The sequence below is a fragment of the Bos mutus genome, chromosome 14 (genome assembly GCF_027580195.1).
Source record: "Bos mutus isolate GX-2022 chromosome 14, NWIPB_WYAK_1.1, whole genome shotgun sequence".
NCBI classification, from domain to species: Eukaryota; Metazoa; Chordata; class Mammalia; order Artiodactyla; family Bovidae; genus Bos; species Bos mutus.
The window spans coordinates 68,963,562-68,988,195 of NC_091630.1; the positions used below are offsets into that span (position 1 = coordinate 68,963,562).

The 24,634-nt window shown below is 63.3% G+C and overlaps 1 protein-coding gene across 1 annotated transcript; it reads right to left on the bottom strand.

Annotated features, from left to right (window-relative positions):
* Positions 1-3,651: 3,651 nt before the first annotated feature.
* EPPK1 (epiplakin 1) lies at positions 3,652-20,146 on the bottom strand. The gene is given in 11 exon segments (XM_070382547.1): positions 3,652-5,992; positions 5,995-6,075; positions 6,078-6,285; positions 6,287-6,337; positions 6,340-6,410; positions 6,413-7,180; positions 7,183-7,653; positions 7,656-8,229; positions 8,232-8,654; positions 8,656-15,781; positions 20,067-20,146. Coding segments are annotated over 10 exon segments (11,886 nt in total). The 5' UTR covers positions 15,748-15,781; positions 20,067-20,146; the 3' UTR covers positions 3,652-3,845.
* Between the last annotated feature and the right edge of the window lie 4,488 nt (positions 20,147-24,634).

Here is a 24,634-nt window from a genome sequence, read left to right on the forward strand (position 1 = left end):
GCTTCTCTGTCCATGGAATTCTCCAGGTAAGAATACTGCAGGGGGTTGCCAGTTGCTCCTACAGGGAATCTTCCAACCCCAGAGCCTGAACCTGCAGCTTCTGCATTGTCAGGCAGATTCTTTACCACTGAGCAACCTGGGAAGCCGTTGTAAAGGCCATCAGTTCAGTTCAGTTCAGTAGCTCAGTCGTGTCCAACTCTGTGGCCCCATGGACCACAGCATGCCAAGCCTCCCTATCCATCACCAACTACTGGAGTCTACTCAAACGCATGTCCATTGAGTCGGTAATGCCATCCAACCATCTCATCCTCTGTTGTCCCCTTCTCCTGCCTTCAATCTTTCCCAGGATCAGGGTCTTTTCAACTGAGTCAGCTCTTTGCATCAGGTGGCCAAAGTATTGGAGCCTCAGCTAGTTTGATCTCCTTGCAGTCCAAGGGACTCTCAAGAGTCTTCTCCAACATCACAGTTCAAAAGCATCAATTCTTCGGCACTCAGCTTTCTTTATATTCCAACTCTCACATCCATACATGACCACTGGAAAAAGCATAGTCTTGGCAAGACAGACCTATGTTGACAAACTAATGTTTCTGCTTTTTAACATGCTGTCTAGGTTGGTCATAACTTTTCTTCCAAGGAGTAAGCGTCTTTTAATTTCATGGCTGCAGTCATCATCTGCAGTGATTTTGGAGCCCTAAAAAATAAAGTCAGCCACCGTTTCCACATCTATTTGCCATGAAATGATGGGACGGGCTACCATGTTCTTAGTTTTTTGAATGTTGAGCTTTAAGCCAACTTTTTCACTCTCCTCTTTCACTTTCATCAAAAGGCTTTTTAGTTCTTCTTCACTTTCTGCCATAAGCGTGGTGTCACCTTCATATCTGAGGTTATTAATATTTCTCCCGGCAATCTTAATTCCAGCTTGTGCCTCATCCAGCCCAGCGTTTCACATGTTGTACTCTGCACATAAGTTAAATATGCATGGTGACAATATATACAGTCTTGACATACTCCTTTTCCTATTTGGAACCAGTCTGTTGTTCCATGTCCAGTTCTAACTGTTGCTTCCATACCTGCATACAGGTTTCTCAAGAGGCAGGTCAGGTGGTCTGGTATTCCCATCTCTTTCAGAATTTTCCACAGTTTATTGTGATCCACACAGTCAGAGGCTTTGTCGTGGTCATTAAGCAAAAATAGATGTTTTTCTGGAACTCTTTTGCCTTTCCCATGATCCAGTGGATGTTAGCAATTTGATCTCTGGTTCCTCTGCCTTTTCTAAAACCAGCTTGAACATCTGGAAGTTCACGGTTCACATATTGCTGAAGACTGGCTTGGAGAATTTTGAGGATTACTTTACTAACATGTGAGATGAGTGCAATTGTGCGGTAGTTTGAGCATTCTTTGGCATTGCCTTTCTTTGGGATTGGAATGAAAACTGACCTTTTCCAGTCCCGTGGCCACTGCTGAGTTTTCCAAATTTGCTGGCATATTGAGTGCAGCATTTTCACAGCATCATCTTTGAGGATTTGAAACAGCTCAGCTGGAATTCCGTCACCTCCACTAGCTTTGTTTGCAGTGATGCTTCCTAAGGTCCACTTGACTTCACATTCCAGACGTCAGGATTTAGGTGAGGGGTCACACCATCATGATTATCTGGGTCATGAAGATCTGTTTTGTACAGTTCTGTGTTCAAATTGCCAACATCCGCTGGATCATGGAAAAAGCAAGAGAGTTCCAGAAAAATATCTATTTCTGCTTTATTGACTATGCCAAAGCCTTTGACTGTGTGGATCACAATCAACTGTGGAAAATTCTGAAAGAGATGGGAACACCAGACCACCTGAGGCCTGCCTCTTGAGAAATCTGTATGCAGGTCACGAAGCAACAGTTAGAACTGGACATGGAACAACAGACTGGTTCCAAATAGGAAAAGGAGTACGTCAAGGCTGTATATTGTCACCCTGCTTATTTAACTTCTATGCAGAGTACATCATGAGAAACGTTGGACTGGAAGAAACACAAGCTGGAATCAAGATTGCTGGGAGAAATATCAATAACCTCAGATATGCAGATGACACCACCCTTATGGCAGAAAGTGAAAAAGAACTAAAAAGCCTCTTGGTGAAAGTGAAAGTGGAGAGTGAAAAAGTTGGCTTAAAGCTCAACATTCAGAAAACTAAGATCATGGCATCTGGTCCCATCACTTCATGGGAAATAGATGGGGAAACAGTGGAAACAGTGTCAGACTTTCTTTTTTTGGGCTCCAAAATCACCGCAGATGGTGACTGCAGCTTACTCCTTGGAAGGAAAGTTATGACCAACCTAGATAGCATATTCAAAAGCAGAGACATTAGTTTGCCAACAAAATTTGTCTAGTCAAGGCTATGGTTTTTCCTGTGGTCATGTATGGATGTGAGAGTTGGACTGTGAAGAAGGCTGAGTGCCGAAGAATTGATGCTTTTGAACTGTGGTGCTGGAGAAGACTCTTGAGAGTCCCTTGGACTGCAAGGAGATCCAACCAGTCCATTCTGAAGGAGATCAGCCCTGGGATTTCTTTGGAAGGAATGATGCTCAAGAGGAAACTCCAGTACTTTGGCCACCTCATGCGAAGAGTTGACTCATTGGAAAAGACTCTGATGCTGGGAGGGATTGGGGGCAGGAGGAGAAGGGGACGACAGAGGATGAGATGGCTGGATGGCATCACTGACTCGATGGATGTGAGTCTGAGTGAACTCCGGGAGTTGGTGATGGACAGGGAGGCCTGGCGTGCTTGGATTCATGGGGTTGCAAAGAGTCGGACACGACTGAGCGACTGAACAGAACTGAACTGAACTGTTTATTCTTACCACTTCTTAATATCTTCTGCTTCTGTTAGGTCCATACCCTTTCCGTCCTTTATTGAGCCCATCATTGCAAGAAATGTTCCCTTGGTAGCTCCAATTTTCTTGAAATCTCTAGTCTCTCCCGTTCTATTGTTTTCCCCTATTTCTTTCACTGATCACTGAGGAAGGAAGTGATCATGGATCACTGTAAAGGCCACACCATCAAACAAATTTGATGAGGAGAACGCACAGGGGGTCAGGCTAACAGGGACAGTGGCATCAACTGACAGAATGAGCCCAGCCTCTGCAAAGCACAGCATTACCATGGAAAACCAGGGCAGGAGGACAGCAAACTGAGAGCCACGAGCATTCACTAAAGCAAGAAATTGACAAAAAATGATTTAGTCAAACCAGAAAATAAAAAAAAATCAACATGAAGAAGCCATTTAGATGAAATGGGATTTTAACGAATCATGCGTAGCCTCTACTGTGGTAAAAAGTGAAAGTGAAGTCGCTCAGTCGTGTGAGCTCTTTGCAACCTCGAGGACTATAGACTAACAGGCTTCTCCAACCATGGGATTTTCCAGGTAAGAGTATCAAATTGGTTGCCATTTCCTTCTTCAGGGGATCTTCCCCATCTAGGGATTGAACCTGGGTCTTCCACATTACAGAGAGACGTTTTTACCATATGAGCCACCAGGGAATCCCCATCTACCACGATAAATACAGGTAAAAAGGAGAGAACCCTTGATTCGAAATAAGCTAGATTCTATACAGATTTCACAGAAGAAATTTCAAAGATCGGTAAATTAAAAACTGAACAGAAAAAATAGACGATGAAGGTTATCACTTTAATGGAAATAGACAAATATAAGAGATTACAATCAAAACAAGGTGATACACAGGAACGTAATTAACATGAAAATAAAATCTAATGAATTGAGATATCACGAGAAAAATTTAAAAACAAATTGTAATCAATAATTAAACAGAAGAAAAAAAATTTCTCCGGACGATGAATAATCATTATACAGTGAGAGAAAGAAATAAGAGCCCCGTTTCAGGGTCACGAGTAGCCCTTTGGAGCAGCTGCACGTACGTGAGGTTCTCGTGGGTGTTGGGGTCGAAGAAGCCCTTGGTGTCGTCGCTGGGGTCCTCCAGCACGCGGTTCATCTCCTCGTCGAAGTAGCCGCGCTGGTAGGCCACGTCCACGGGCACGCGGTGGCTGTGCACGGGGTCGATGACGCCGCCCGTGGCGATCTGGGCCTCCAGCAGGCGGATGCCGTGCTCGCGCACGATGAGGTCCTTCTTCATGGCCTGGAAGAGGGAGATCTGCTGCCCGGTGTAGGGGTCGGTGTAGCCGGTGACCGCGCGCTCGGCCGACAGCAGCTTCTCCTGGAGCTCGCCGCCCACCACGCCCGCGGCCACCGCCTCCTCCACGGACAGCTTCTGGTTGCGCACGGGGTCGATGACGAAGCCCGTGGCCGCCTGCGCCTCCAGCAGCACCAGGGCCGTGCCCGGCCGCAGGACGCCCTTCCACATGGCCTGGTAGATGCTCATCTTCTCCTGGCGCCCGGGCTCGTCCTTGGCGGGGACCAGCACGCCCGCGATGCAGCTGGTGCCCTCCAGGTAGCGCTTCACCGAGTCCATCTCCGTCACCTCCTGCAGGGTCTTGGTGCCCTGGGCCAGGTCCCGCAGGGTCTCGGGGCCCAGGATCCCGGACGTGTGCAGCTCGGAGGCCGACACCTGGCGCCTCAGGCCCCGGAAGGACACCTTGCTCAGCCGCTCCTCCGTCTCCTCGATGAGCTGGGTGAGGACGGCGACCAGGGCGGGCAGGGCCAGGGCGCCGGCCGCGTGCTGGGCCAGCAGCTCGTCCCGCCGGGCCTGGCTCAGGTAGGAGGAGAAGAGGACCTCCCACACGGAGACGCGCCGGCCCTGGAACCGCCCGACGCGCACCTCCATGGTGGCGGCGCGCAGGGCCTGCTCCTGCAGGGCCCTGGCGGCGTCCTCGGCGTCCTGGGCGGAGGAGGGTCCCGCGTCGGCCCCCTCGCCCGGCCCCTGGGGCCCGGGCTCCCGCTGCCCGGAGGCTCCGCCCCCTTGGGAGGGGGCCGCCTCAGCCTCCTCGATGATGGTGGTCAGCCTGCGGGTCAGGGCGGGCAGGCCCAGCGTCCCCGCCCCGAACTCGGCCAGCAGCTGCTCCCGCGTGGCGGCGCTCACGTAGCCGGAGGCCAGCACGTCCCACACGGGCACCGCGGGCCCCCGCAGGCGGCCCACCCGGACCTCCATGGTGGCGGCACGCAGCGCCCCCCGAGGGTCCGGGGCGCCGGGGCGCGCGGCCTGGGCCTCGGCCTCGGCCAGCAGCGAGACGAGGGCGGCGCCCACCTCCTGCGCGGTCAGCGAGCCCGCCCGGTACCGGCGCAGCAGGTCCTGCCGCTGACTCTCGGACACCTCGCGGTAGAAGAGGAGCTCCCACACGGAGACGCGCTGGCCCCGCGGGGGGCCGGCGCCCAGCGTCACGCGGGTGTCGCGCAGGGCGGCGCGCAGCTCCTCGCCCAGCTGGTGGAGGGCGGAGCCCCGGCCGGCCAGCTGCAGCATGTAGAGCCCCGTGTCGGGGTCGCGCACGCAGCGCCGCAGCAGCTGCACGTACGTGAGGTTCTCGTGGGTGTTGGGGTCGAAGAAGCCCTTGGTGTCGTCGCTGGGGTCCTCCAGCACGCGGTTCATCTCCTCGTCGAAGTAGCCGCGCTGGTAGGCCACGTCCACGGGCACGCGGTGGCTGTGCACGGGGTCGATGACGCCGCCCGTGGCGATCTGGGCCTCCAGCAGGCGGATGCCGTGCTCGCGCACGATGAGGTCCTTCTTCATGGCCTGGAAGAGGGAGATCTGCTGCCCGGTGTAGGGGTCGGTGTAGCCGGTGACCGCGCGCTCGGCCGACAGCAGCTTCTCCTGGAGCTCGCCGCCCACCACGCCCGCGGCCACCGCCTCCTCCACGGACAGCTTCTGGTTGCGCACGGGGTCGATGACGAAGCCCGTGGCCGCCTGCGCCTCCAGCAGCACCAGGGCCGTGCCCGGCCGCAGGACGCCCTTCCACATGGCCTGGTAGATGCTCATCTTCTCCTGGCGCCGGGCTCGTCCTTGGCGGGACCAGCACGCCGCGATGCAGCTGGTGCCCTCAGGTAGCGCTTCACCGAGTCCATCTCCGTCACCTCCTGCAGGGTCTTGGTGCCCTGGGCCAGGTCCCGCAGGGTCTCGGGCCCAGGATCCCGGGCGACGTGTGCAGCTCGGAGGCCGACACCTGGCGCCTCAGGCCCCGGAAGGACACCTTGCTCAGCCGCTCCTCCGTCTCCTCGATGAGCTGGGTGAGGACGGCGACCAGGGCGGGCAGGGCCAGGGCGCCGGCCGCGTGCTGGGCCAGCAGCTCGTCCCGCCGGGCCTGGCTCAGGTAGGAGGAGAAGAGGACCTCCCCCACGAGACAGCGCCCGGCCCTGGAACCGCCCGCCGCGCACCTCCATGGTGGCGGGCGGCGCAGGGCCTGCTCCTGCAGGGGCCTGGCGGCGTCCTCGGCGTCCTGGGCGGAGGAGGGTCCGCGTCGGCCCCCTCGCCCGGCCCCTGGGGCCCGGGCTCCCGCTGCCCGGAGGCTCCGCCCCCCTGGGAGGGCGCCTCAGCCTCCTCGATGATGGTGGTCAGCCTGCGGGGTCAGGCGGGCAGGCCCAGCGTCCCCGGCCCGAACTCGGCCAGCAGCTGCTCCCGCGTGGCGGCGCTCACGTAGCCGGAGGCCAGCACGTCCCACACGGGCACCGCGGGCCCCCGCAGGCGGCCCACCCGGACCTCCATGGTGGCGGCACGCAGCGCCCCCCGAGGGTCCGGGGCGCCGGGGCGCGCGGCCTGGGCCTCGGCCTCGGCCAGCAGCGAGACGAGGGCGGCGCCCACCTCCTGCGCGGTCAGCGAGCCCGCCCGGTACCGGCGCAGCAGGTCCTGCCGCTGACTCTCGGACACCTCGCGGTAGAAGAGGAGCTCCCACACGGAGACGCGCTGGCCCCGCGGGGGGCCGGCGCCCAGCGTCACGCGGGTGTCGCGCAGGGCGGCGCGCAGCTCCTCGCCCAGCTGGTGGAGGGCGGAGCCCCGGCCGGCCAGCTGCAGCATGTAGAGCCCCGTGTCGGGGTCGCGCACGCAGCGCCGCAGCAGCTGCACGTACGTGAGGTTCTCGTGGGTGTTGGGGTCGAAGAAGCCCTTGGTGTCGTCGCTGGGGTCCTCCAGCACGCGGTTCATCTCCTCGTCGGCGTAGCCGGCGCTGGTAGGCCACGCCCACGGCACGCGCGGTGGCTGTGCGGGGTCGATGGCGCCGCCCGTGGCGATCTGGGCCCCAGCAGGCGGATGCCGTGCTCGCGCACGATGAGGTCCTTCTTCATGGCCTGGAAGAGGGAGATCTGCTGCCCGGTGTAGGGGTCGGTGTAGCCGGTGACCGGGCGCTCGGCCGACAGCAGCTTCTCCTGGAGCTCGCCGCCCACCACGCCCGCGGCCACCGCCTCCTCCACGGACAGCTTCTGGTTGCGCACGGGGTCGATGACGAAGCCCGTGGCCGCCTGCGCCTCCAGCAGCACCAGGGCCGTGCCCGGCCGCAGGACGCCCTTCCACATGGCCTGGTAGATGCTCATCTTCTCCTGGCGCCCGGGCTCGTCCTTGGCGGGGACCAGCACGCCCGCGATGCAGCTGGTGCCCTCCAGGTAGCGCTTCACCGAGTCCATCTCCGTCACCTCCTGCAGGGTCTTGGTGCCCTGGGCCAGGTCCCGCAGGGTCTCGGGGCCCAGGATCCCGGACGTGTGCAGCTCGGAGGCGACACCTGGCGCCTCAGGCCCCGGAAGGACACCTTGCTCAGCCGCTCCTCCGTCTCCTCGATGAGCTGGGTGAGGACGGCGACCAGGGCGGGCAGGGCCAGGGCGCCGGCCGCGTGCTGGGCCAGCAGCTCGTCCCGCCGGGCCTGGCTCAGGTAGGAGGAGAAGAGGACCTCCCACACGGAGACGCGCCGGCCCTGGAACCGCCCGACGCGCACCTCCATGGTGGCGGCGCGCAGGGCCTGCTCCTGCAGGGCCCTGGCGGCGTCCTCGGCGTCCTGGGCGGAGGAGGGTCCCGCGTCGGCCCCCTCGCCCGGCCCCTGGGGCCCGGGCTCCCGCTGCCCGGAGGCTCCGCCCCCTTGGGAGGGGGCCGCCTCAGCCTCCTCGATGATGGTGGTCAGCCTGCGGGTCAGGGCGGGCAGGCCCAGCGTCCCCGCCCCGAACTCGGCCAGCAGCTGCTCCCGCGTGGCGGCGCTCACGTAGCCGGAGGCCAGCACGTCCCACACGGGCACCGCGGGCCCCCGCAGGCGGCCCACCCGGACCTCCATGGTGGCGGCACGCAGCGCCCCCCGAGGGTCCGGGGGCGCCGGGGCGCGCGGCCTCGGCCTCCGGCCTCGGCCTCGGCCAGCAGCGAGACGAGGGCGGCGCCCACCTCCTGCGCGGTCAGCGAGCCCGCCCGGTACCGGCGCAGCAGGTCCTGCCGCTGACTCTCGGACACCTCGCGGTAGAAGAGGAGCTCCCACACGGAGACGCGCTGGCCCCGCGGGGGGCCGGCGCCCAGCGTCACGCGGGTGTCGCGCAGGGCGGCGCGCAGCTCCTCGCCCAGCTGGTGGAGGGCGGAGCCCCGGCCGGCCAGCTGCAGCATGTAGAGCCCCGTGTCGGGGTCGCGCACGCAGCGCCGCAGCAGCTGCACGTACGTGAGGTTCTCGTGGGTGTTGGGGTCGAAGAAGCCCTTGGTGTCGTCGCTGGGGTCCTCCAGCACGCGGTTCATCTCCTCGTCGAAGTAAGCCGGCGCTGGTAGGCCCGTCCACGGGCGCGCGGTGGCTGTGCACGGGGTCGATGACGCCGCCCGTGGCGATCTGGGCCTCCAGCAGGCGGATGCCGTGCTCGCGCACGATGAGGTCCTTCTTCATGGCCTGGAAGAGGGAGATCTGCTGCCCGGTGTAGGGGTCGGTGTAGCCGGTGACCGCGCGCTCGGCCGACAGCAGCTTCTCCTGGAGCTCGCCGCCCACCACGCCCGCGGCCACCGCCTCCTCCACGGACAGCTTCTGGTTGCGCACGGGGTCGATGACGAAGCCCGTGGCCGCCTGCGCCTCCAGCAGCACCAGGGCCGTGCCCGGCCGCAGGACGCCCTTCCACATGGCCTGGTAGATGCTCATCTTCTCCTGGCGCCCGGGCTCGTCCTTGGCGGGGACCAGCACGCCCGCGATGCATCCGGTGCCCTCTAGGTAGCGCCTCACTGCCTCAGTCTTTGTGATGGCATCTACAGAGGCCTGCCCGGACTCCAGGGCCTGTAGCGTCTCCTTCGTGATGATGGATGAAGTCTGCAGTTCAGAGGCTGTGATCTGTTTCCTGATTCCTCTGAACCATAGCTGTTTAGTGTTCTTTTCCTTTTCACTGATTATCTCAAAGATCACTTTTACCACCTTTTCTAATGCATGTGCTGTGTCTGTCTTGTATTTTCGTACTAACTCCAGTTTTTTGTTCTCCGTCACGTATTCAGAGTTCAGCAATTCCCAGACTGACGGCCTCTGTCCTTTAAACCGCCCCACTCTGACGTCTACCCGCTCAGCCTCAAGCGCTCGTCTGGTGTCCTCATCGATGAACTGTGATTCCAGTTCATGCTCGAGCACTGGGAACAGAGCCCAGCCCGTCTTCTCATCTCGGCGGCTCCTCTCCTGCAGTTCCTGGTAAGTCACCTTCTCCTGAGTGTTGGGATCCACAAACCGTTTATTCATGCACTTCTGCTCTGCCACCAGTGGGTATGTGTCCTGGTCCAGACATCCGCGTCTGTAGGCAGCATCCAGTGGAAGCCGGTGGTGGTGCTGGGGGTCCACGATGCCCCCCGTGGCCATCTGCACCTCGAGCAGTCTGAGTGCCAACTCCCGTTTCACCAGCTTCCTCTGCATTGCCTGGAACAAGGACATGGTGTGTCCTGTGTCCGGGTCTGTGTATCCCCTGGTGGCCTTCTCAGCATTTAGGAGTCTCTCCTGCAGTTCCTCACCCACCAGGCCAGCGGCCACAGCCTCATCCACGGAGAGCCTCTTGTGGCTGTGGGGGTCCAGCAGGAACCCTGTGGCTGCCTGAGCCTCCAGCAGCTGGGCTGCAAATCCCATGGGGATGAGCCCTTCCCTGCTGGCCTCGTAGAAGCTCAGCACCTCACGGGTGGAGGGCGTGGTTAGCCCTGCAATGCAGCCGCTGCCTTCCAAGTAGACCTTTACGTGCGGCAGGCGGCGGAGGTCCTGTCCCCCGGTTCCCTCGTGTAGCGCATCCAGTGTCTTCTTATCAATGATTCCTGAGTTGAACAGCTCTGCAGCTGTCACCTCTCCTCCAATGGCTGCCAGCCTGATGCCCTTGTTTTGCTGTTCTGTTTCTTCGACCGTTGTGGTGATGACCTTCAGCAGCTGCTCTAAGCTGACATCCCTGGCTTTGTACCCCTGGACAAGCTCTTTCTTCCTTTCCTCTGTGAAGTACGGTGAGGACAGCAGGTCCCAGAAGGAGACCACCTGCTGGGCAAACATGCCCACGTGCATTTTGGTAGTTTTTGACCGCAGGGCTTGCCTTGTGGCTTCATCGATGTACACGTAGGTTTCTCCTTTCTTTACGACTTGCAGCATGTAGAGCCCTGTCTCGGGGTCCTCCACGCAGCGCTCCAGCAGCTGCATGTACGTGAGGTTCTCGTGCGTGTTGGGGTCGAAGAAGCCCTTGGTGTCATCGCTGGGGTCCTCCAGCACGCGGTTCATCTCCTCGTCGAAGTAGCCACGCTGGTAGGCCACGTCCACGGGCACGCGGTGGCTGTGCACGGGATCGATGATGCCGCCCGTGGCGATCTGGGCCTCCAGCAGGCGGATGCCGTGCTCGCGCACTATGAGGTCCTTCTTCATGGCCTGGAAGAGGGAGATCTGTTCCCCGGTATAGGGGTCGGTGTAGCCGGTGACCGCACGCTCAGCCGACAGCAGCTTCTGGTAGGTTTCCCTGCCAAACATCCCTGCCGCAAATGCCTCCTGCACAGTCAGCTTCCGGTTCTCCACAGGGTCAATAAGGAAGCCAGTGGCCGCCTGTGCCTCCAGCAGCACCAGGGCCGTGCCCGGCCGCAGGACGTTTCTTCTCAGAGCTTCTGAGATGCTCATCTTCTCCCTGGTGTCCTGGATGAGGACCCCAGCGATGAAGCTGCCCCCTTCCAAGTACCGCCGCACATGGTCCATCTCCGCCACCTCCTGCACGGTCTTCTTCCCTTGACTCAGCTCATCCAGCGTCTTCCTGTCTATCAGCTGGGACCTGAACAGGTCGTTGGCTGACAGCTGCTTCCGGAGACCCCTGAAAGTGGCCTGTGAGGGCTGCCTTTCTGAAGCCTCAACCAGGGTGGTGACTGCAGTGACCACCTGCCGCAGGGCCGTGGCCCTCCCAGACTGGCAGAGTGCTGCCAGCTCCCGCCGCTTGCGGAGCCCTACATACTCTGAATGCAGCAGGTCCCAGAGTGAGATGTTGAGCCCTCTGAACCTCCCTGCCCCAACTGGCACCTTCATGGCCCTCAGGGCCACTGCTGTGTGGTCATCCACCTCTAGCACCATGTCCTGGGAGAGTGGCAGCAGCCACAAGCCAGTGTCGGCGTCCAGGACACAGCGCTCCTTGAGCTGTCCGTAGGTCACCTTGTCCTGTGTGCCAGGGTCGAAGAAGAATTTGCTGTCCTCATCCATTGAGGTTAGCATCCTGCTTGTCTGCTCATCCAGGAGGCCGAGCCTGCAGGCTGCCGCCTGGGGCAGGTGCACCCTGTGGACAGGGTCCACCACACCCCCTGTGGCCAGCTGCGCCTGCAGGAGCGGGAGGCCCTCGCTCCAAGGCACGAGCCCCTTTTCCACTGCCTGCCACAGTGAGAGGGAGCCTCCCGAGCAGGGGTCCGTGTACCCAGCCACTGCCTTCTCAACCAGCTGGAGCCGCTCACTCAGAGCCCCAGCCACCAGGCCAGCCTTGACTGCCTCCTCCACCGACAGTCTCTGGTTGGTCAAAGGATCCACAAGAGAGCCAGACGCCACCTGGGCCTCCAGTAGTCTCTGCCCCAGGCCAGCAGGCAGGAGGCCATCCCTCACAGCCTGGGCGATGCTCACTTTGGCCCCTGAGGGCTGCAGCAGCACCCCAGCCACACAGCCCGTGCCCCATAGGCAGGCCCGCACCGTTGGCTGCTCAGCGACCTTGGCAGGTGATTGCATGCCCCGTGCCAGTGCCTCCAGGGTCTCCCGGGTGATGACTCCAGCGTCCAGCAGCCAGACGGCGGGCACCCCACCGCAGGGGCCGGGCAGCATGACGCAGGCCCCTGCCAGGAGCTCCGCCTCCTGCACCTGCCTCCGCACAGCCGCCTGCAGCTGCTGTGTCGTGGTCCTCCCCTCCCTGAAGTCCTCCAGGAAGCCCCTCCGCTGCTCCTCAGTGAAGTGGCAGGACTCCAGCAGCTCCCAGAGAGACGTGCCATCCTCAGCCCCCTGCGTGGCCTTCAGGGTCTCCTGCACCTGCTCATCTGTGGGGACAACAGGGGCACTTTCTGGCAGGGGCAAGAAGTGAAGGCCAGAGGCCTCGTCTTTTACACACTGCTCCAGAAGCTGGGCATAGCTGGTGTGTCCCTGGCCGTCAGGTGTGGGGAAGGTCTTTGAGTCAGACAAGGCCAACACCATCTCCTGGTCGATGTAGCCACGCTGCAAGGCCACGAGCATGGGGAGGTGGTGATGCCCGGTGGGGTCGATGACCCCGCCCGTGGCCACCTGGGCCTCCAAGAGGCGGATGGCCTGCTCCATGGGGACAAGGCCCTTCTTCATGGCCTGGAACAGGGACAGCAGCTTTCCAGAGAAAGGGTCTGGGAAGCCCTTGACAGCACACTCAGCCCAGGTCAGCCTGCTGTAGAGCTCTGGCCCCACAAGCCCCCTGCACACAGCCTCATCCAAGGACATGGTCTCCAGACTGTGGGGGTCGGTCATGGTCCCCGTGGCTGCCTGGGCCTCCAGCAGGGCCAGGGCCACTCCTGGCCCCAGCAGCTTGTGCTTCATGGCCTGGTAGAGGCTGAGCCGCCGGGTGGAGGGCTGCAGGAGCACGCCACCCACAGCGCCCGAGCCGCACAGGAACCTGTGGATGCTCTCCGTGCAGAGCAGGGCCTCAGCGCTGAGCGTTCCCGCCAGCACGCAGTCCAGGACCTCCTGGTCTATGACGCCAGCCTCCCGGAGCTGGCAGGCAGTCACCCGGCCCTGCAGCATGGGGAGGGCGACGTCTGCCCGGCTTTCCACCTCCCTCTCCAGCAGCTTTGAGACCTCCTCCAGGGACACCTGGTGCCGCCGGAAGCTCTGTAGCAGCCACCGCCGGCGTGCCTCGCTGACATACTCTGAGTTGACCAACTCCCACGCGGACACTCTCTGTCCCCGGAACCGCCCGTGCTGCACCGACAGCAGCAGGCTCCGGAAGGCCTGCCGGGTGGCCTCATCTGCCAGCAGGGTCCGCGCACTTGTAAGTGGCAGCAGATAGAGCCCCGTGTTGGGGTCACGCACACAGCGCTCCAGCAGCTGCATATACGTGAGGTTCTCATGCGTGTTGGGGTCGAAGAAGCCCTTGGTGTCGTCACTGGGGTCGGCCAAGATCAGGTTCAGCGCCTCGTCGAAGTAGCCGCGCTGGTAGGCCACGTCCACGGGTACGCGGTGGCTGTGCACGGGGTCAATGATGCCGCCCGTGGCGATCTGGGCCTCCAGCAGGCGGATGCCGTGCTCGCGCACGATGAGGTCCTTCTTCATGGCCTGGAAGAGGGAGATCTGCTGCCCGGTGTAGGGGTCGGTGTAGCCGGTGACTGCACGCTCAGCCGACAGCAGCTTGGCAAACACCTCGGGCCCGATGATGCCAGCCCTCAGCGCCTCCTCCACCGAGTATCTCCTATTCTCTTTGGGATCAATGATGAAGCCAGTGGCTGCCTGCGCCTCCAGGAGGATGAGCGCCGTGCCCGGCCTGAGTAGCCCCTTCCTGTAAGCCTCGTGGATGCTGAGAGGCTCCTGGGACCCAGGCAGCAGCAAGCCAGCGATGCAGCCAGTGCCTTGCAAGTACCTCTGCACCGAGTCCAGGTTGGCCACGTCCTGGGCTGTGGTCTGGCCACGTTCTAGCTGTTCATAAACATCCTGGCCGATGATCTCCGCTCTCAGCAGCTCTCCCGGAGTCACAGGGACCCTGAGCCCAGCAAAGGTGGTTCTGGCGGTGGCTGCAGCCTGCTCGTGGGTGGCCCTCAGCACAGCCGCCAGCTCCTCCACTGAGAGGGCCCCGTCCCTGTGCTGCTGGGTCAGTGTCACCCTCTGCTCCATGGGGACTGCCTTGGAGAAGAGCAGCTCCCAGAGCGACACAGGCCGGCCCTGGAACCTGCCCACAGAGACAGTGGCCGTAGCAGCACTCAAGACCTGCCGGGTGCTGTGCTCGATGAACGGGGGTCCCCGGGGCTCCTCCCCAGGGCTCCCCACTGAGATGGGCAGGAACGCCAGCCCCGTCTCCAGGTCAGTGATGCAGCGGGCCAGCAGCTGCCCATAGCTGAGGCTCTCGTGCGTGCCGGGATCCAAGAAGCTGGCAGCCCTCGAGAGGTGCTCCTGAGTCTCTTTGTCCAGGCAGCCGAGGCGCAGGGCAGCCTCTACGGGCAGCCGGAGCCGGCGGGCAGGACACACTAGCCCGCCTGTGGCCAGCTGGGCATCCAGGAGCCTGAGTGCCAGAGGCCGGTCCACCAACTCCTTCTTCATGGCCTGGAAAAGGGGAACTCGGGCGCCGCTGAAGGGGTCATGGTAGCCCGTCACTGCCTGCTCTGCCACCTGGAGCTGCCTGTGCAGCTCCGGGCCGACCAGGCCTGCCCGAACCGCCTCGTCCACCCGCAGCTGCCGGCCAGTGGCTGGGTCCACCAGGGTGCAGGTGGCAGCCTGAGCCTCCAGGAGCAGAAGCATGGCACCTGTGGGAAGCAGATGCTCGGCCGCGGCCTGGAAGAAGCTCTTCTTGTGCCCTGCGGGCAGCAGGACGACCCCAGCCACACTGCCGGTGCCCTGCAGGTAACGCCGCACCTCGGCACGTGCACCCACATCTGGCACCACCAGCCGGCCCTCCCGCAGGCCTCGGGCCGTCTCCTCGTCCAAGACCCCCACCTCCAGCAGCTCAGCCAAGCTCACAGCCCCACCCAGGGTATGGAACGTGATCCTGAGGGGCAGCAGGGCCAGCCCCGTGCCGGGCGCCTGCACACACCTGCCCAGCAACTCCTGGTAGGGCAGCTGCTCCAGTGTGTTAGGGTCCAGGAAGCCCGGGGCGCTTGAGCCGGGCCCCAGTTCCGACAGCCCATGCCATGTCTCCTGGTCCAGGAGACCCTGCTGGCAGGCCAGCTCAGGGGCCACACGCACCCCACGGATGGGGTCCACCAGGCCCCCAGTGGCCAGCTGGGCCTCCAGCCAATTCCACCCCAGCGCCCTGTCTACCACCTCCTTCCCGATGGCCTGGAAGAGGGCCAGCTTCTGGCCCCCATAGGGATCAGGGTACCCAGTGGCTGCACGCTCAGCAGCCAGCAGCTTCTCCTTGAGCTCCAGGCCCACTAGGCCCTGCTGCAGGGCCTCAGACACAGGGAGCAGCTGGCCCTGCGTGGGGTCCACCAGGCCCCCTGTGGCTGCCTGGGCCTCCAGCAGAGCCAGCCCAAGCCCAGAGGGCAGGAGACCCTGCTTCATGGCAGCATAGAGACCCTGGGCCCGGCCCGAGGCCTCCACCCACACCCCAGCGATGCTCCTGGCCTGGGGTGCAGATGGGGCACCAGCTCCCAGCGCGGCCTTCATGGTCTTGGAGACAGCAGTCGGCCCGGTGCCACCGGTGACTAGGAGGTCGAGAGGAGAGGCGTGGCCATTCATCGTGCAGAACTCAGCGAGGACCCACTTCTGCTCCCTGCAGGGTGGAGAGCCTCCATTAGGGGCCCTGGGATGGCCCAGGCAGGTGAGAGGTCCACCCCGCACCCTAGACCTACCTCCGGTGCCACCAGCCCTTCTGAGGGAGGTAGGGCAGCCTCCAGTTTCACCCCTTCCTCTCGCCCTGGGGTCCCAGGAGGGGCTACAGGAGCACTAGGACCCCAGCGTAGCCTGGGGGTGTCGCGGGCTCCACCTTGTCCTACAGGCCACCCTCTGGCCACACCCTCATTCCACTCCCCCGGGGGTCCGGTATAGTGGCTTGGCCTCCCCCTCGGCCTCCAGACTCCTCCCGTCTCCTCCAGGGCCCACCCCCGCCCTACCGCCCCTTAAGCAGGCTCCACTGCCTGTGCTCTTACCACCTCCCTGCCTGGCAACCCCTCCACAGCCTCCCCACCTCGACCCCCTGCTGCTCGGGCCTCTGCTCCCTCCTGGCTCACCACTGGGCTTCCCAGCCAGGTCCCCATCCTCTGATCTGCCCTGGTCTCCCGCCTCAGCCTGCCAGCGTCCCCTGGCCCACGGCCGCTCTGTGCCCATGCCTTGCCTTAGCAGCCCAGGAGGACCCAGAGCTCACGCGGGGGTGCTGGTGCCATGGGTGGGGCCAGGCTCGGGTCTCCCGGCCCTGTTGGTCCCTGGTCCGCTGCTTGGCGCCCTGCACCCCCACAGCCATCCCCCTCGGCCGACAGCTGTGGGCCCGGCCCCCAGAGCGTCAGTGACCGGTGCCGACCCTTCTGCCCCACCACAACCACACACCTCCCTCCTCCACCCCCTGGCGGGTTACCTCTCCCCAGCAGGCACGTCCAAGACCTAACCAAGACCTAATCCCCAGCACCCGTGACTGTGACCTTATTTGGAAACGGGATCTTTGTAGATGTGATGGTGTTATAGGTTAGGGCACAGTTACACTGCAGGGAGGCCTTAATCCCAACACGACAGTGTCCTCACGGGAGACAGATGTGGGGAGGATGCCCCGTGAGGGAGGCAGATGGGCCACGCAGCTTCAGGCCCCAGAAACAGCAAGCGCTGACGCGCGAATCCCAGACCCTGGCACCCTGACTGTGGGAGAGTAATCTGTGGTTTGAAGCCGCCCAGCCGCCCGGGGGCCAGTCCACACCTACGTTCCAAAGAACCACACCCTCAGTCCTGGGCCTGGTTACACCCATCCTCACCTCCTGACCAGCTGCCCAAAGCCCCTCACACCCTGGCCCACTCTGCAGGTGAGCTCGCTCAGGTGACCTCGGCTCCAGCCACCACACCAGACAGATGCATTTCAGATTCGACCTACCCGACCTCTGGGTCACCAGGCGTGGGGCCCCTCCTCCCTGGTGACATTTCCCCATTCACCCTGACCACAGCTAGAGCCCAGCCCGTCCAGCACCTCCTGAACACTGTGCCCAGTGGACTCACAAGGAGCCTCAAGCTCTGCGGTACCCCAGCGCCACTGCCTAGGAGCAGCTCCCCCGCCCCAGCCCTGCAGAGCTTGCACCCTAAGCTCTGCTCAGCCCCTGTGCCCCACAGCTGGGCCCACCCCAGGGCAAAATCCTGTCCCCTCCTTCCCTGCCTAGATGCTGGGCCCAGCCCCCAGCGGCACAGCAGCTGGTCTGCTGCCCTGAGTCTGAGTTTGTGCCAGGCCCAGGCAGACACGGAGGCCTGGCCTGGATCCTTGCTCCCTCAGCCGCTGCCACTGGCTAGTGTCCAAGAAGCACCGCCGAGGTCCAGCTCTCCTGAGGCAAGCAGGCCACGGAGGGCGGGTGCTCAGGGCGCAGTATCAGGCCTTCGAGAAGACGGGACAAAGGCCTCCGGTGCAGGCAGAGGAGAGTGGTTAAGATCCAGGCTTTAGGAAAGGTTATTAAGGGCTTCGAGTGACTGGGAGAACCCCGGGTCTCCACAGGCAGGGCCAGCTGAGGGGGCTCTGTGGTGAGGGGCTCCGAAGGCTCCGAGCCGCCCCAGCTCACAGGCCGGGTGCCACACAGGTCCAGGAACCAGCGATGTGCAAGAAGGGGGACCCCCCCAGCAGGGGAGTGGACCTCACCACAGGAGGAGGGGCTGTAAGGCAGTGCTGGGCCCCAGTGCTGCAGGGGGCTCCTCCTGGCCCATCTGGCAGCAAAGGCCATGGCCAGAGAGGGAGACTCAGGGACAAGGGTGAGGGTGGGCAAAGGGGAGCAGGAATGGGTCAGCGAGAGAAGACCGTGTGCCCCATGCCCCTGGCCCAACCCGCAGCAGCAGCATGACAGGCTCAGGGATCAGCCTCAGGATCGGTCTCAGGCCGGGATCGGTCCTCCATCTCCTACACGGCTTCCCAGGACGAGGAGTATGGCGCCTGGGCAGCGGGGTTCAAGGACATGGTGTGACGACAGTGCCCTCATCTCTTTCCCAGCACCGAGGGCCAGCCTGTCCCCCTGCCCCCGGCCTCCTCGCCTCCCGCCCCAGGAGCCCCCTGAAGCTGATCCCTGAGCCTGTCATGCTGCCGGGAGCCCTGCTGCCCGCCTGCCCAGGGTCCTGCCCGCTCCTCCCGTACCGTGTGCCTCGCCCCGGGGCTGGCTTCAGACAGTGTGCGCTAGCCAGAGGGGCCCAGGAAACAGGGCTACAGGCGGCCAGAGCCGTGCCTGTCAGCTGCCGTCTGGCAGGGACCAGGGTGGGAGAGAAGGGGGCACCTCACCACCCGCAAACGGGGGAGGGTTTCTGGGCCATGGGGTCAGGGGCAGCCGGGTGGGCCCTGCGGGCAGTGCTGTTGGGGGAGCATCAGCACCCAGAAAGGAGGCCCAGAGGAGCAAGGGGACCTCAGAGCACAGGGGCGGCTCTGGGAGGGAGGGGGCTGCGGCCTGCTGGCCACGGGGCCAGTCAGGCAGCTGGGTTAACTGCAGCTGGGCCGAGGCCTGCTTGGCCATCAATGACCTTGGGGCTGGTTCGAGCCCCCAGGTCCCTGATCACGCAGGACGTGAGGAGTGGCCTGGGAGTGGGGGCCTGGAGTCTGAAGTGGGGACCTTGGGGAAGCAGCTGGACAGAGGGGTCCAGAGCTCAAGAGAGACAGATCTGGGTGCGTGAGGGGTGTCCGGGGCCTCAGGCAGACCAGTCTCAGGTGTCCTGGGGCGGTGGCCACCAGAGAAGTGGTGGCAGAAGGCATGGGTGGTCTTGCAGCTGGGGGAGGGGTTGATAGTGTCCCAGCACTGGAGCGGGAATCTGAGAGAAGGACCCCTTCTGGGGCTTCCTGGGCAGGCCCCTTTCAGGGGGCCCCAGGGGACAAGAAGTGAGAGGACAATTCCTGAGGAGGGTGGGGCCACGTCCCTGAGGGTGGTGCCCGCCCCCTAGGGCAGCACACCAGTCTGGGCTGGGGTCGCAGACAGGCTCGCTGGCTGTCCTCCTGAACCTGGGAAGGTTTAGTTGTTCAGTCATGTCTGACTCTTTTGCGACCCTGTGGACTGTAGCCCACCAGGCTCCTCTGTCCAGGGGATTCTCCAGGCAAGAATACTGGAGTGGGTTGCCTTTTCCTTCTCCAGAACCTGATAAGAGAACCAAATGGCCAGGTGCCCTGGGCTGGCACAGGGAGGCAGTGACCTTGGTCTTTGGCCTGCACAGGCAGCAGAGCCCGCCCACGTGCACTGGGTGCAGGGAGCAGAAATCAGTGGCCAGACAGAAGCCTGGAAGGGAGGCGAGGCACACCCCCCACCCCTGCCTCCTGAGGGCCTGGGGCTGGCCCCACGCAGGGGTCCCTGTGCCCACTCTCCCCAATGGCAAGGAGCTCCCTCCAAGGGTAAGTGCTGGCTTCCCTCACCCAGCACCGGGCCAGAAGCCCGTCCACCCTGTCAGTTTGTCCACCGGACTGCAGAGCGCCCTGGGCCCTCGGACTGACTGGCTCCAGCGGCAAACGCCCCCCGCCCTGCAAGGCAGGGGCCGGGCAGGAGGAACCGGACCTGCAGGGCCCCACCCAGGCGCGCACCAGTCCGGCCCGGAAACCGCGGGACAGGCGAGACCCCTGCCCGGCGGGCCAAGTCTCCCACACCCATGCCGGAAACCTCAGCCTTCTCACCTGCGCCCCGAGCGCAGGGGCGGGGAGCGGGGGGCCGACCGGCGGGACCCTACCACCCCCCACCCCGCCCAGCTCCCCGCCCAGCTCCCCGCCCACCAGGGCTAGTTGGGAGGGAGCCGGGCCTCAGCGCTCCGCTCTCCCGGATCCTGACCTCTTGGCCACCTCCAGGCGCATCGCGCCCCTACCCCAGCCCCTACAGGCCGGGGCGAGAGCCCCCCAAGGCGTGTGAGTGTAGGCCCACCTGCCCGGACGGCGCCGCAGCGTTCCGCTCGCAGTCCCTCAGCTCGCCGCGGTGCCCGCGCCGGGCGCCTCCCGCTTTAAACCCACGCAGGCCCCGCCCCCGGCTGCCCCGCCCTGGTCTGGGGGTGGCGGGGGGCACGCGGGGCTGCCCTCGGGCGGGGGCGCCCTTAGGGCGTGACCCGGGCCTGGAGTCCCGCGCGGGGCTGGCCGACGCCCCACGGGCGCTCCCACCCGCCGCAGCCTGAGGGCGCCCTCGGTGGGGAGGGGGCGGCTGCCGCGCAGCCCCTTTCGACCCCTCCCCTGGAGTCACGGGGAAGGAACGCAGCGGCAGCAGCGAGCAGGGTGCGCCGCCCGGACGGCCTTTGCAAGGGAAATGCGGCCCCGCCGGCCGTGCGGGCGGTTTCGCTTCACAAACGTGACTTCGTTGCCAGCGGTGGGCCATGCGGCCAGCGCCCTCCGGTCCGCGTCCTCCTGCGCGCCAGGTCCTGTGCCCCGCCCTGGGGACCTCCTCCCGCGGCGCTGCGGAGAACCGGGGCCGCCCCAGGGGGTCTGCCTCCGTGACTGAGTGGCTTCCCCTCGACCAAGGAAGGGATGAGGTCTGTGTGGCCAGCGGGTTTCCAGTCTGTCCGGAACTGATGGCCAGGCCTTGCCCCGTGGGTCCAGCCCCCAGCCTGGGCTCGGAGCAGCTGCCCCCTGTCCCAGCACACACCCTGGGGCAGGGGCTCCGGGAGGTGTAAAGGATGGAGGCCCAGAGCCTGGCGGGCACAACTCCCAGGACAGGAACCAGTCATGGAGCTTGCGGCCGGTTCTCCCCTTTGCTGCCCAGAGGTCCCCGATGGATGGGATGGAGTAAAGCCCCGTGACCTGTCCTCCTCTGTCCTTTGTCTCTCTCCTGCCCCAGCCACTCTTGACCGGATACTCATCCAGGGCCACCCAGCTGTCTCCAGCATGGACCACGAAGGCACATTGGGACACTGGCAGGGTGGGGGCCAGGCTTCCAGGGTGGAGGGTGCCGGGCGGCTCCCCGGTTTCTACCCTCACTGCCGGCCCAGCCCCTCACTCACACCTGCTTGCTCAGGCTTCCTGGACCCTGCGCTGACCTTTGGCCACCTGTGTCCTGGTCCCAGTCGTCCTTCCGCTGGCTGTGTTATGTGGTTGCCCCTGGCCGCTGAGAAGGCCTGACCCGGCCTCCCCAGTGAGCTCCAACTGGGCCCCGTCCCCTAGGATGTGTCAGGCCAGCTGCCTTCATCTCCGGGCCTGCTCACTGGACTCCAGGACCCTGTCCACAGTGTCCTCTGGGAAGTGAGCCCAAGCTGGCCTGTGGCCAGACCTTCCTGGGGCCCACCATCGCAGGCCACCTTGCTGCCAGGCCAGAAAGCCCAAGAGCGGGCCAGCTCCTCGCTGTGGGCAGGAGGGTGAGGCTGCCCGGCTTGGGTCTCTCCCTGTGCCCCAGGGGTGGAGGGTAGGGGCAGGCTGCATGTGGTCACCCCGCCCAGCCTCGCCCACTGGTCTTTGTCCCTCTGGCTCCTCTCCCTCTGGGGGCCTCCAGTTCAAATCTTCCCAGGACCCTCCTGGGGCAGGCCCAGGTCCCTGTCCTGCTCCTGAAGCCCTCGGGCTGCCTCTGATCAGGGCCCCTCAGAGCCAGTGCCTTCCATGGAGCTGTGGTCCAGGGTTTCAGCCCTGTAGCCCCCAGACCTAGGCTTGCCGACACAGCATGGAGGGACCTCGGGGAACTGAGGTGGGGTGGGCGTGTCGGGAGGCCAAGGAGGTGGCCCCAGGCCCAATCCCGTCCCTGACACCCAGAGCCTCTCAAGAGGTGTGCCCAGCCCCACAGCCCCCACGCCTTCCCAGAGCAGCTGCAGGTCAGAGGGCATGGATCACAGAGTGTCACCACGCTGTGCTGACCCCAGTCCACTCTAGGAGGTCGCCATGAAGGCCACAGTCCTGGCCTCAGGTCCCCTCTGGCACCTCCCCGAAGTGTGCAGCTCCCATGGGGAGCCTTGTTGTCAGAGCAGTCACGTGACCTGCCGGCCTCTGAGACGCCCCACTCCCCTGTCCCCCTGGTACCTGCCCCCGTCCTGTGCTGGACGCTGGCTCCTCATCAGCAAGGGCGCGTGACACAGTCTGGCCCAGGTGGCAGCACTGTGCCCAGTGCTCAGCACAGGGAAGGAAGGGCCAGCAGGGGTCATGCCTATCATGGGTCGCATTGCGTCCCCCTGAATTCATATATTGAAGTCCTAACCCTGAGCCCCCCTTATTGGGAATTACCAACACTGCAGATGAGGTTAGTTAGATGAGGCGTGCTGGAGTCGGATGGGCCCTTAGGGTCCCTGTAGGAGCACAAATTAGGACACACAGACACACACACACATGTATATACACATGTGCATGCGCACACACCCAGAGGTGATGTGAACACACAGGAGAAGACACTCCGGGAATGGAGAGGAGCCTGGAGCGGACTCGCACTCACAGCCCTGAGACTCTGCTCTAGTCCCGGCCTCCAGAGCTGGGAGTCAGTAGGTTCTCTGTTTAAGCCACCGGCCAGTGAAGCTGGGTCCTGGCTACCAGTGCAAACAGAGACAGTTCGTAGTCTGAGAACTCAGCCAGGTAGAGCAAGTGAAGAAAGGGCTCTGGGATTTCAGGGCAGGAGGAAAACCTTGAAGCTACCTTGGGCAAGCCCTAGTTTCTCCCCTCTTCAGTATCGGTGGGGAGTGGGTGGTGGTGAAGGAAGGCAGAGCCAGGGCGGGCAACCCACTCTGGATGCCCAGGCTGGGCTGTGAGGTTGCGTTAGCCTAGGAGAGACACCCAACCTACACTTGACAGCTAGATGTCCTCACGCTACTGCTAAGTCACTTGGTCGTGTTCAACTGTTTGGGACCCCGTGGACTCCAGCCTGCCAGGCTCCTCTGTCCATGGGATTCTCCAGGCAAGAATACTGGAGTGGGTAGCCATGCCGTCCTCCAGGGGATCTTCCCGACTCAGGGATTGAACCCACATCTCTTGCCTCTTATATCTCCTGCATTGACAGGATTTTTTTTTATTTTTCACCACTAGCCCCTCCCTGGGAAGCCCAGATGTCTTTATGTTTTGTTCCACATGTGTTTTTTCTCTGTAATAACTGCGTACACAGAAGTCATAAACAGCAACACTGTGGTCTCCATCAGGAGCTCTGCTGGACAGAGGAGGGATGCTGTGCCCAGATTGCTGGGGCCTCTCTGTGCGCTCCCCCCTCCCCAATGCAGTTCAGAGGTTGGCCAGTGCTGTGCCCAGAGGCACTGTCCTTGGCTGGCCAGACGTACCCAGGGGTGGCCTGCCTGTGCCCCTGGCCAGGACCCCAGTGGGAGAGCAGGGAAGGCTTGTCACAGGGACTTGGGGCTGTGCGGCGGGTGGGAGCCCCATCTAGACACGGCCACAGAAACCTCTGCGGTCAACCTGCTACCAGCTTTCCTGTCCGGCTGCATCTCTTCAGAGCAAGCCTCCTCTGGACAGCCCTCCTCCCTGGCAGACGGTGCCCCAGCCTGGCAGGAGCCCCCAAGTTGTCCAGCTTCCCTGGGGTCGCCCTCTCCTCCCATAGGACACCTTGGCCAGCCCCCATCCTCCCAGCCCCTGAGGCCCCTGCAAAGCTTGGGCCCCACAGACCACAGGTCACAGCCCTCCTCACTGGTTGCCAGCTCCACCAGCCAGAGCTGCCTCATGTGGCCTTGGGCGTGGGGTCCTGCTCCCGACCTCTGACCAGCAGCCCCAGAGGTGCCACCTCTGCCTGGAACACAGACCAGAAGAGGCAGGACCACCCTAACATATGGGCTTGGGCACGCACCCTGCCTTCCTCTGGGCACCTGGGCACCCACCCCACCCCTAGCCCGCCTGCAGGGCCCTCGCCAGGCCATCCGCCCTGGCCACAGTCCTCTCACCCACGCCCACCAAGTCCTGTGTCCCCCACCCCGTCCACCCTGGGCCCTGGGCCCACACACACCCTATGAACACATGCCCACCGAGTCCTGTGCCGCCCACCCTGGGCTCACCCTGGCGGGCACCGCAGAGCCCTCAGGCCCCAGCTGGTCCCCCACGGCTCAGCCAGAAACCTCTCGCCTGGTCAGCAGCACTGGGCGTGCACCGAGGGCCTCCCTGAGACTCTGAGGGCCACCGGGTTGAGCCCCCACCTGGGGACTGAGAGGGTGCTCCCCCCACCCACGCCCCCGTGGCCTCGCCGGGCCTCCATCCATGGGATTGGAGGCTCCTGCAGCCTCACCTCCACCTGCAGAGCCCGCTCCTCACCTGCCACCTGGGTCTACGGGCCATCGCTGTAGGCCGGGGCACAGTGCAAGTCTCAGGAGGCCCGGGGGTCCCACAGTGCCCCCCTCTGCCCAGCCCGCAGACCTGAACGTCCTGCTCCCCCAGCCAGGTGGCTCGGGTGCCGGGGGTCCCTGTGAGGCCTGCGGCTCTCCCCACTGTCCAGCCAGCTGCAGGCAGCATCCAGGGGCTCAGGGATGCCAGGGATGGGAACACATTTTGTCCCAGCTCTAGGCGCCAGGGATGTGGGTGACCTCTACCCTACCCGGGCCACCA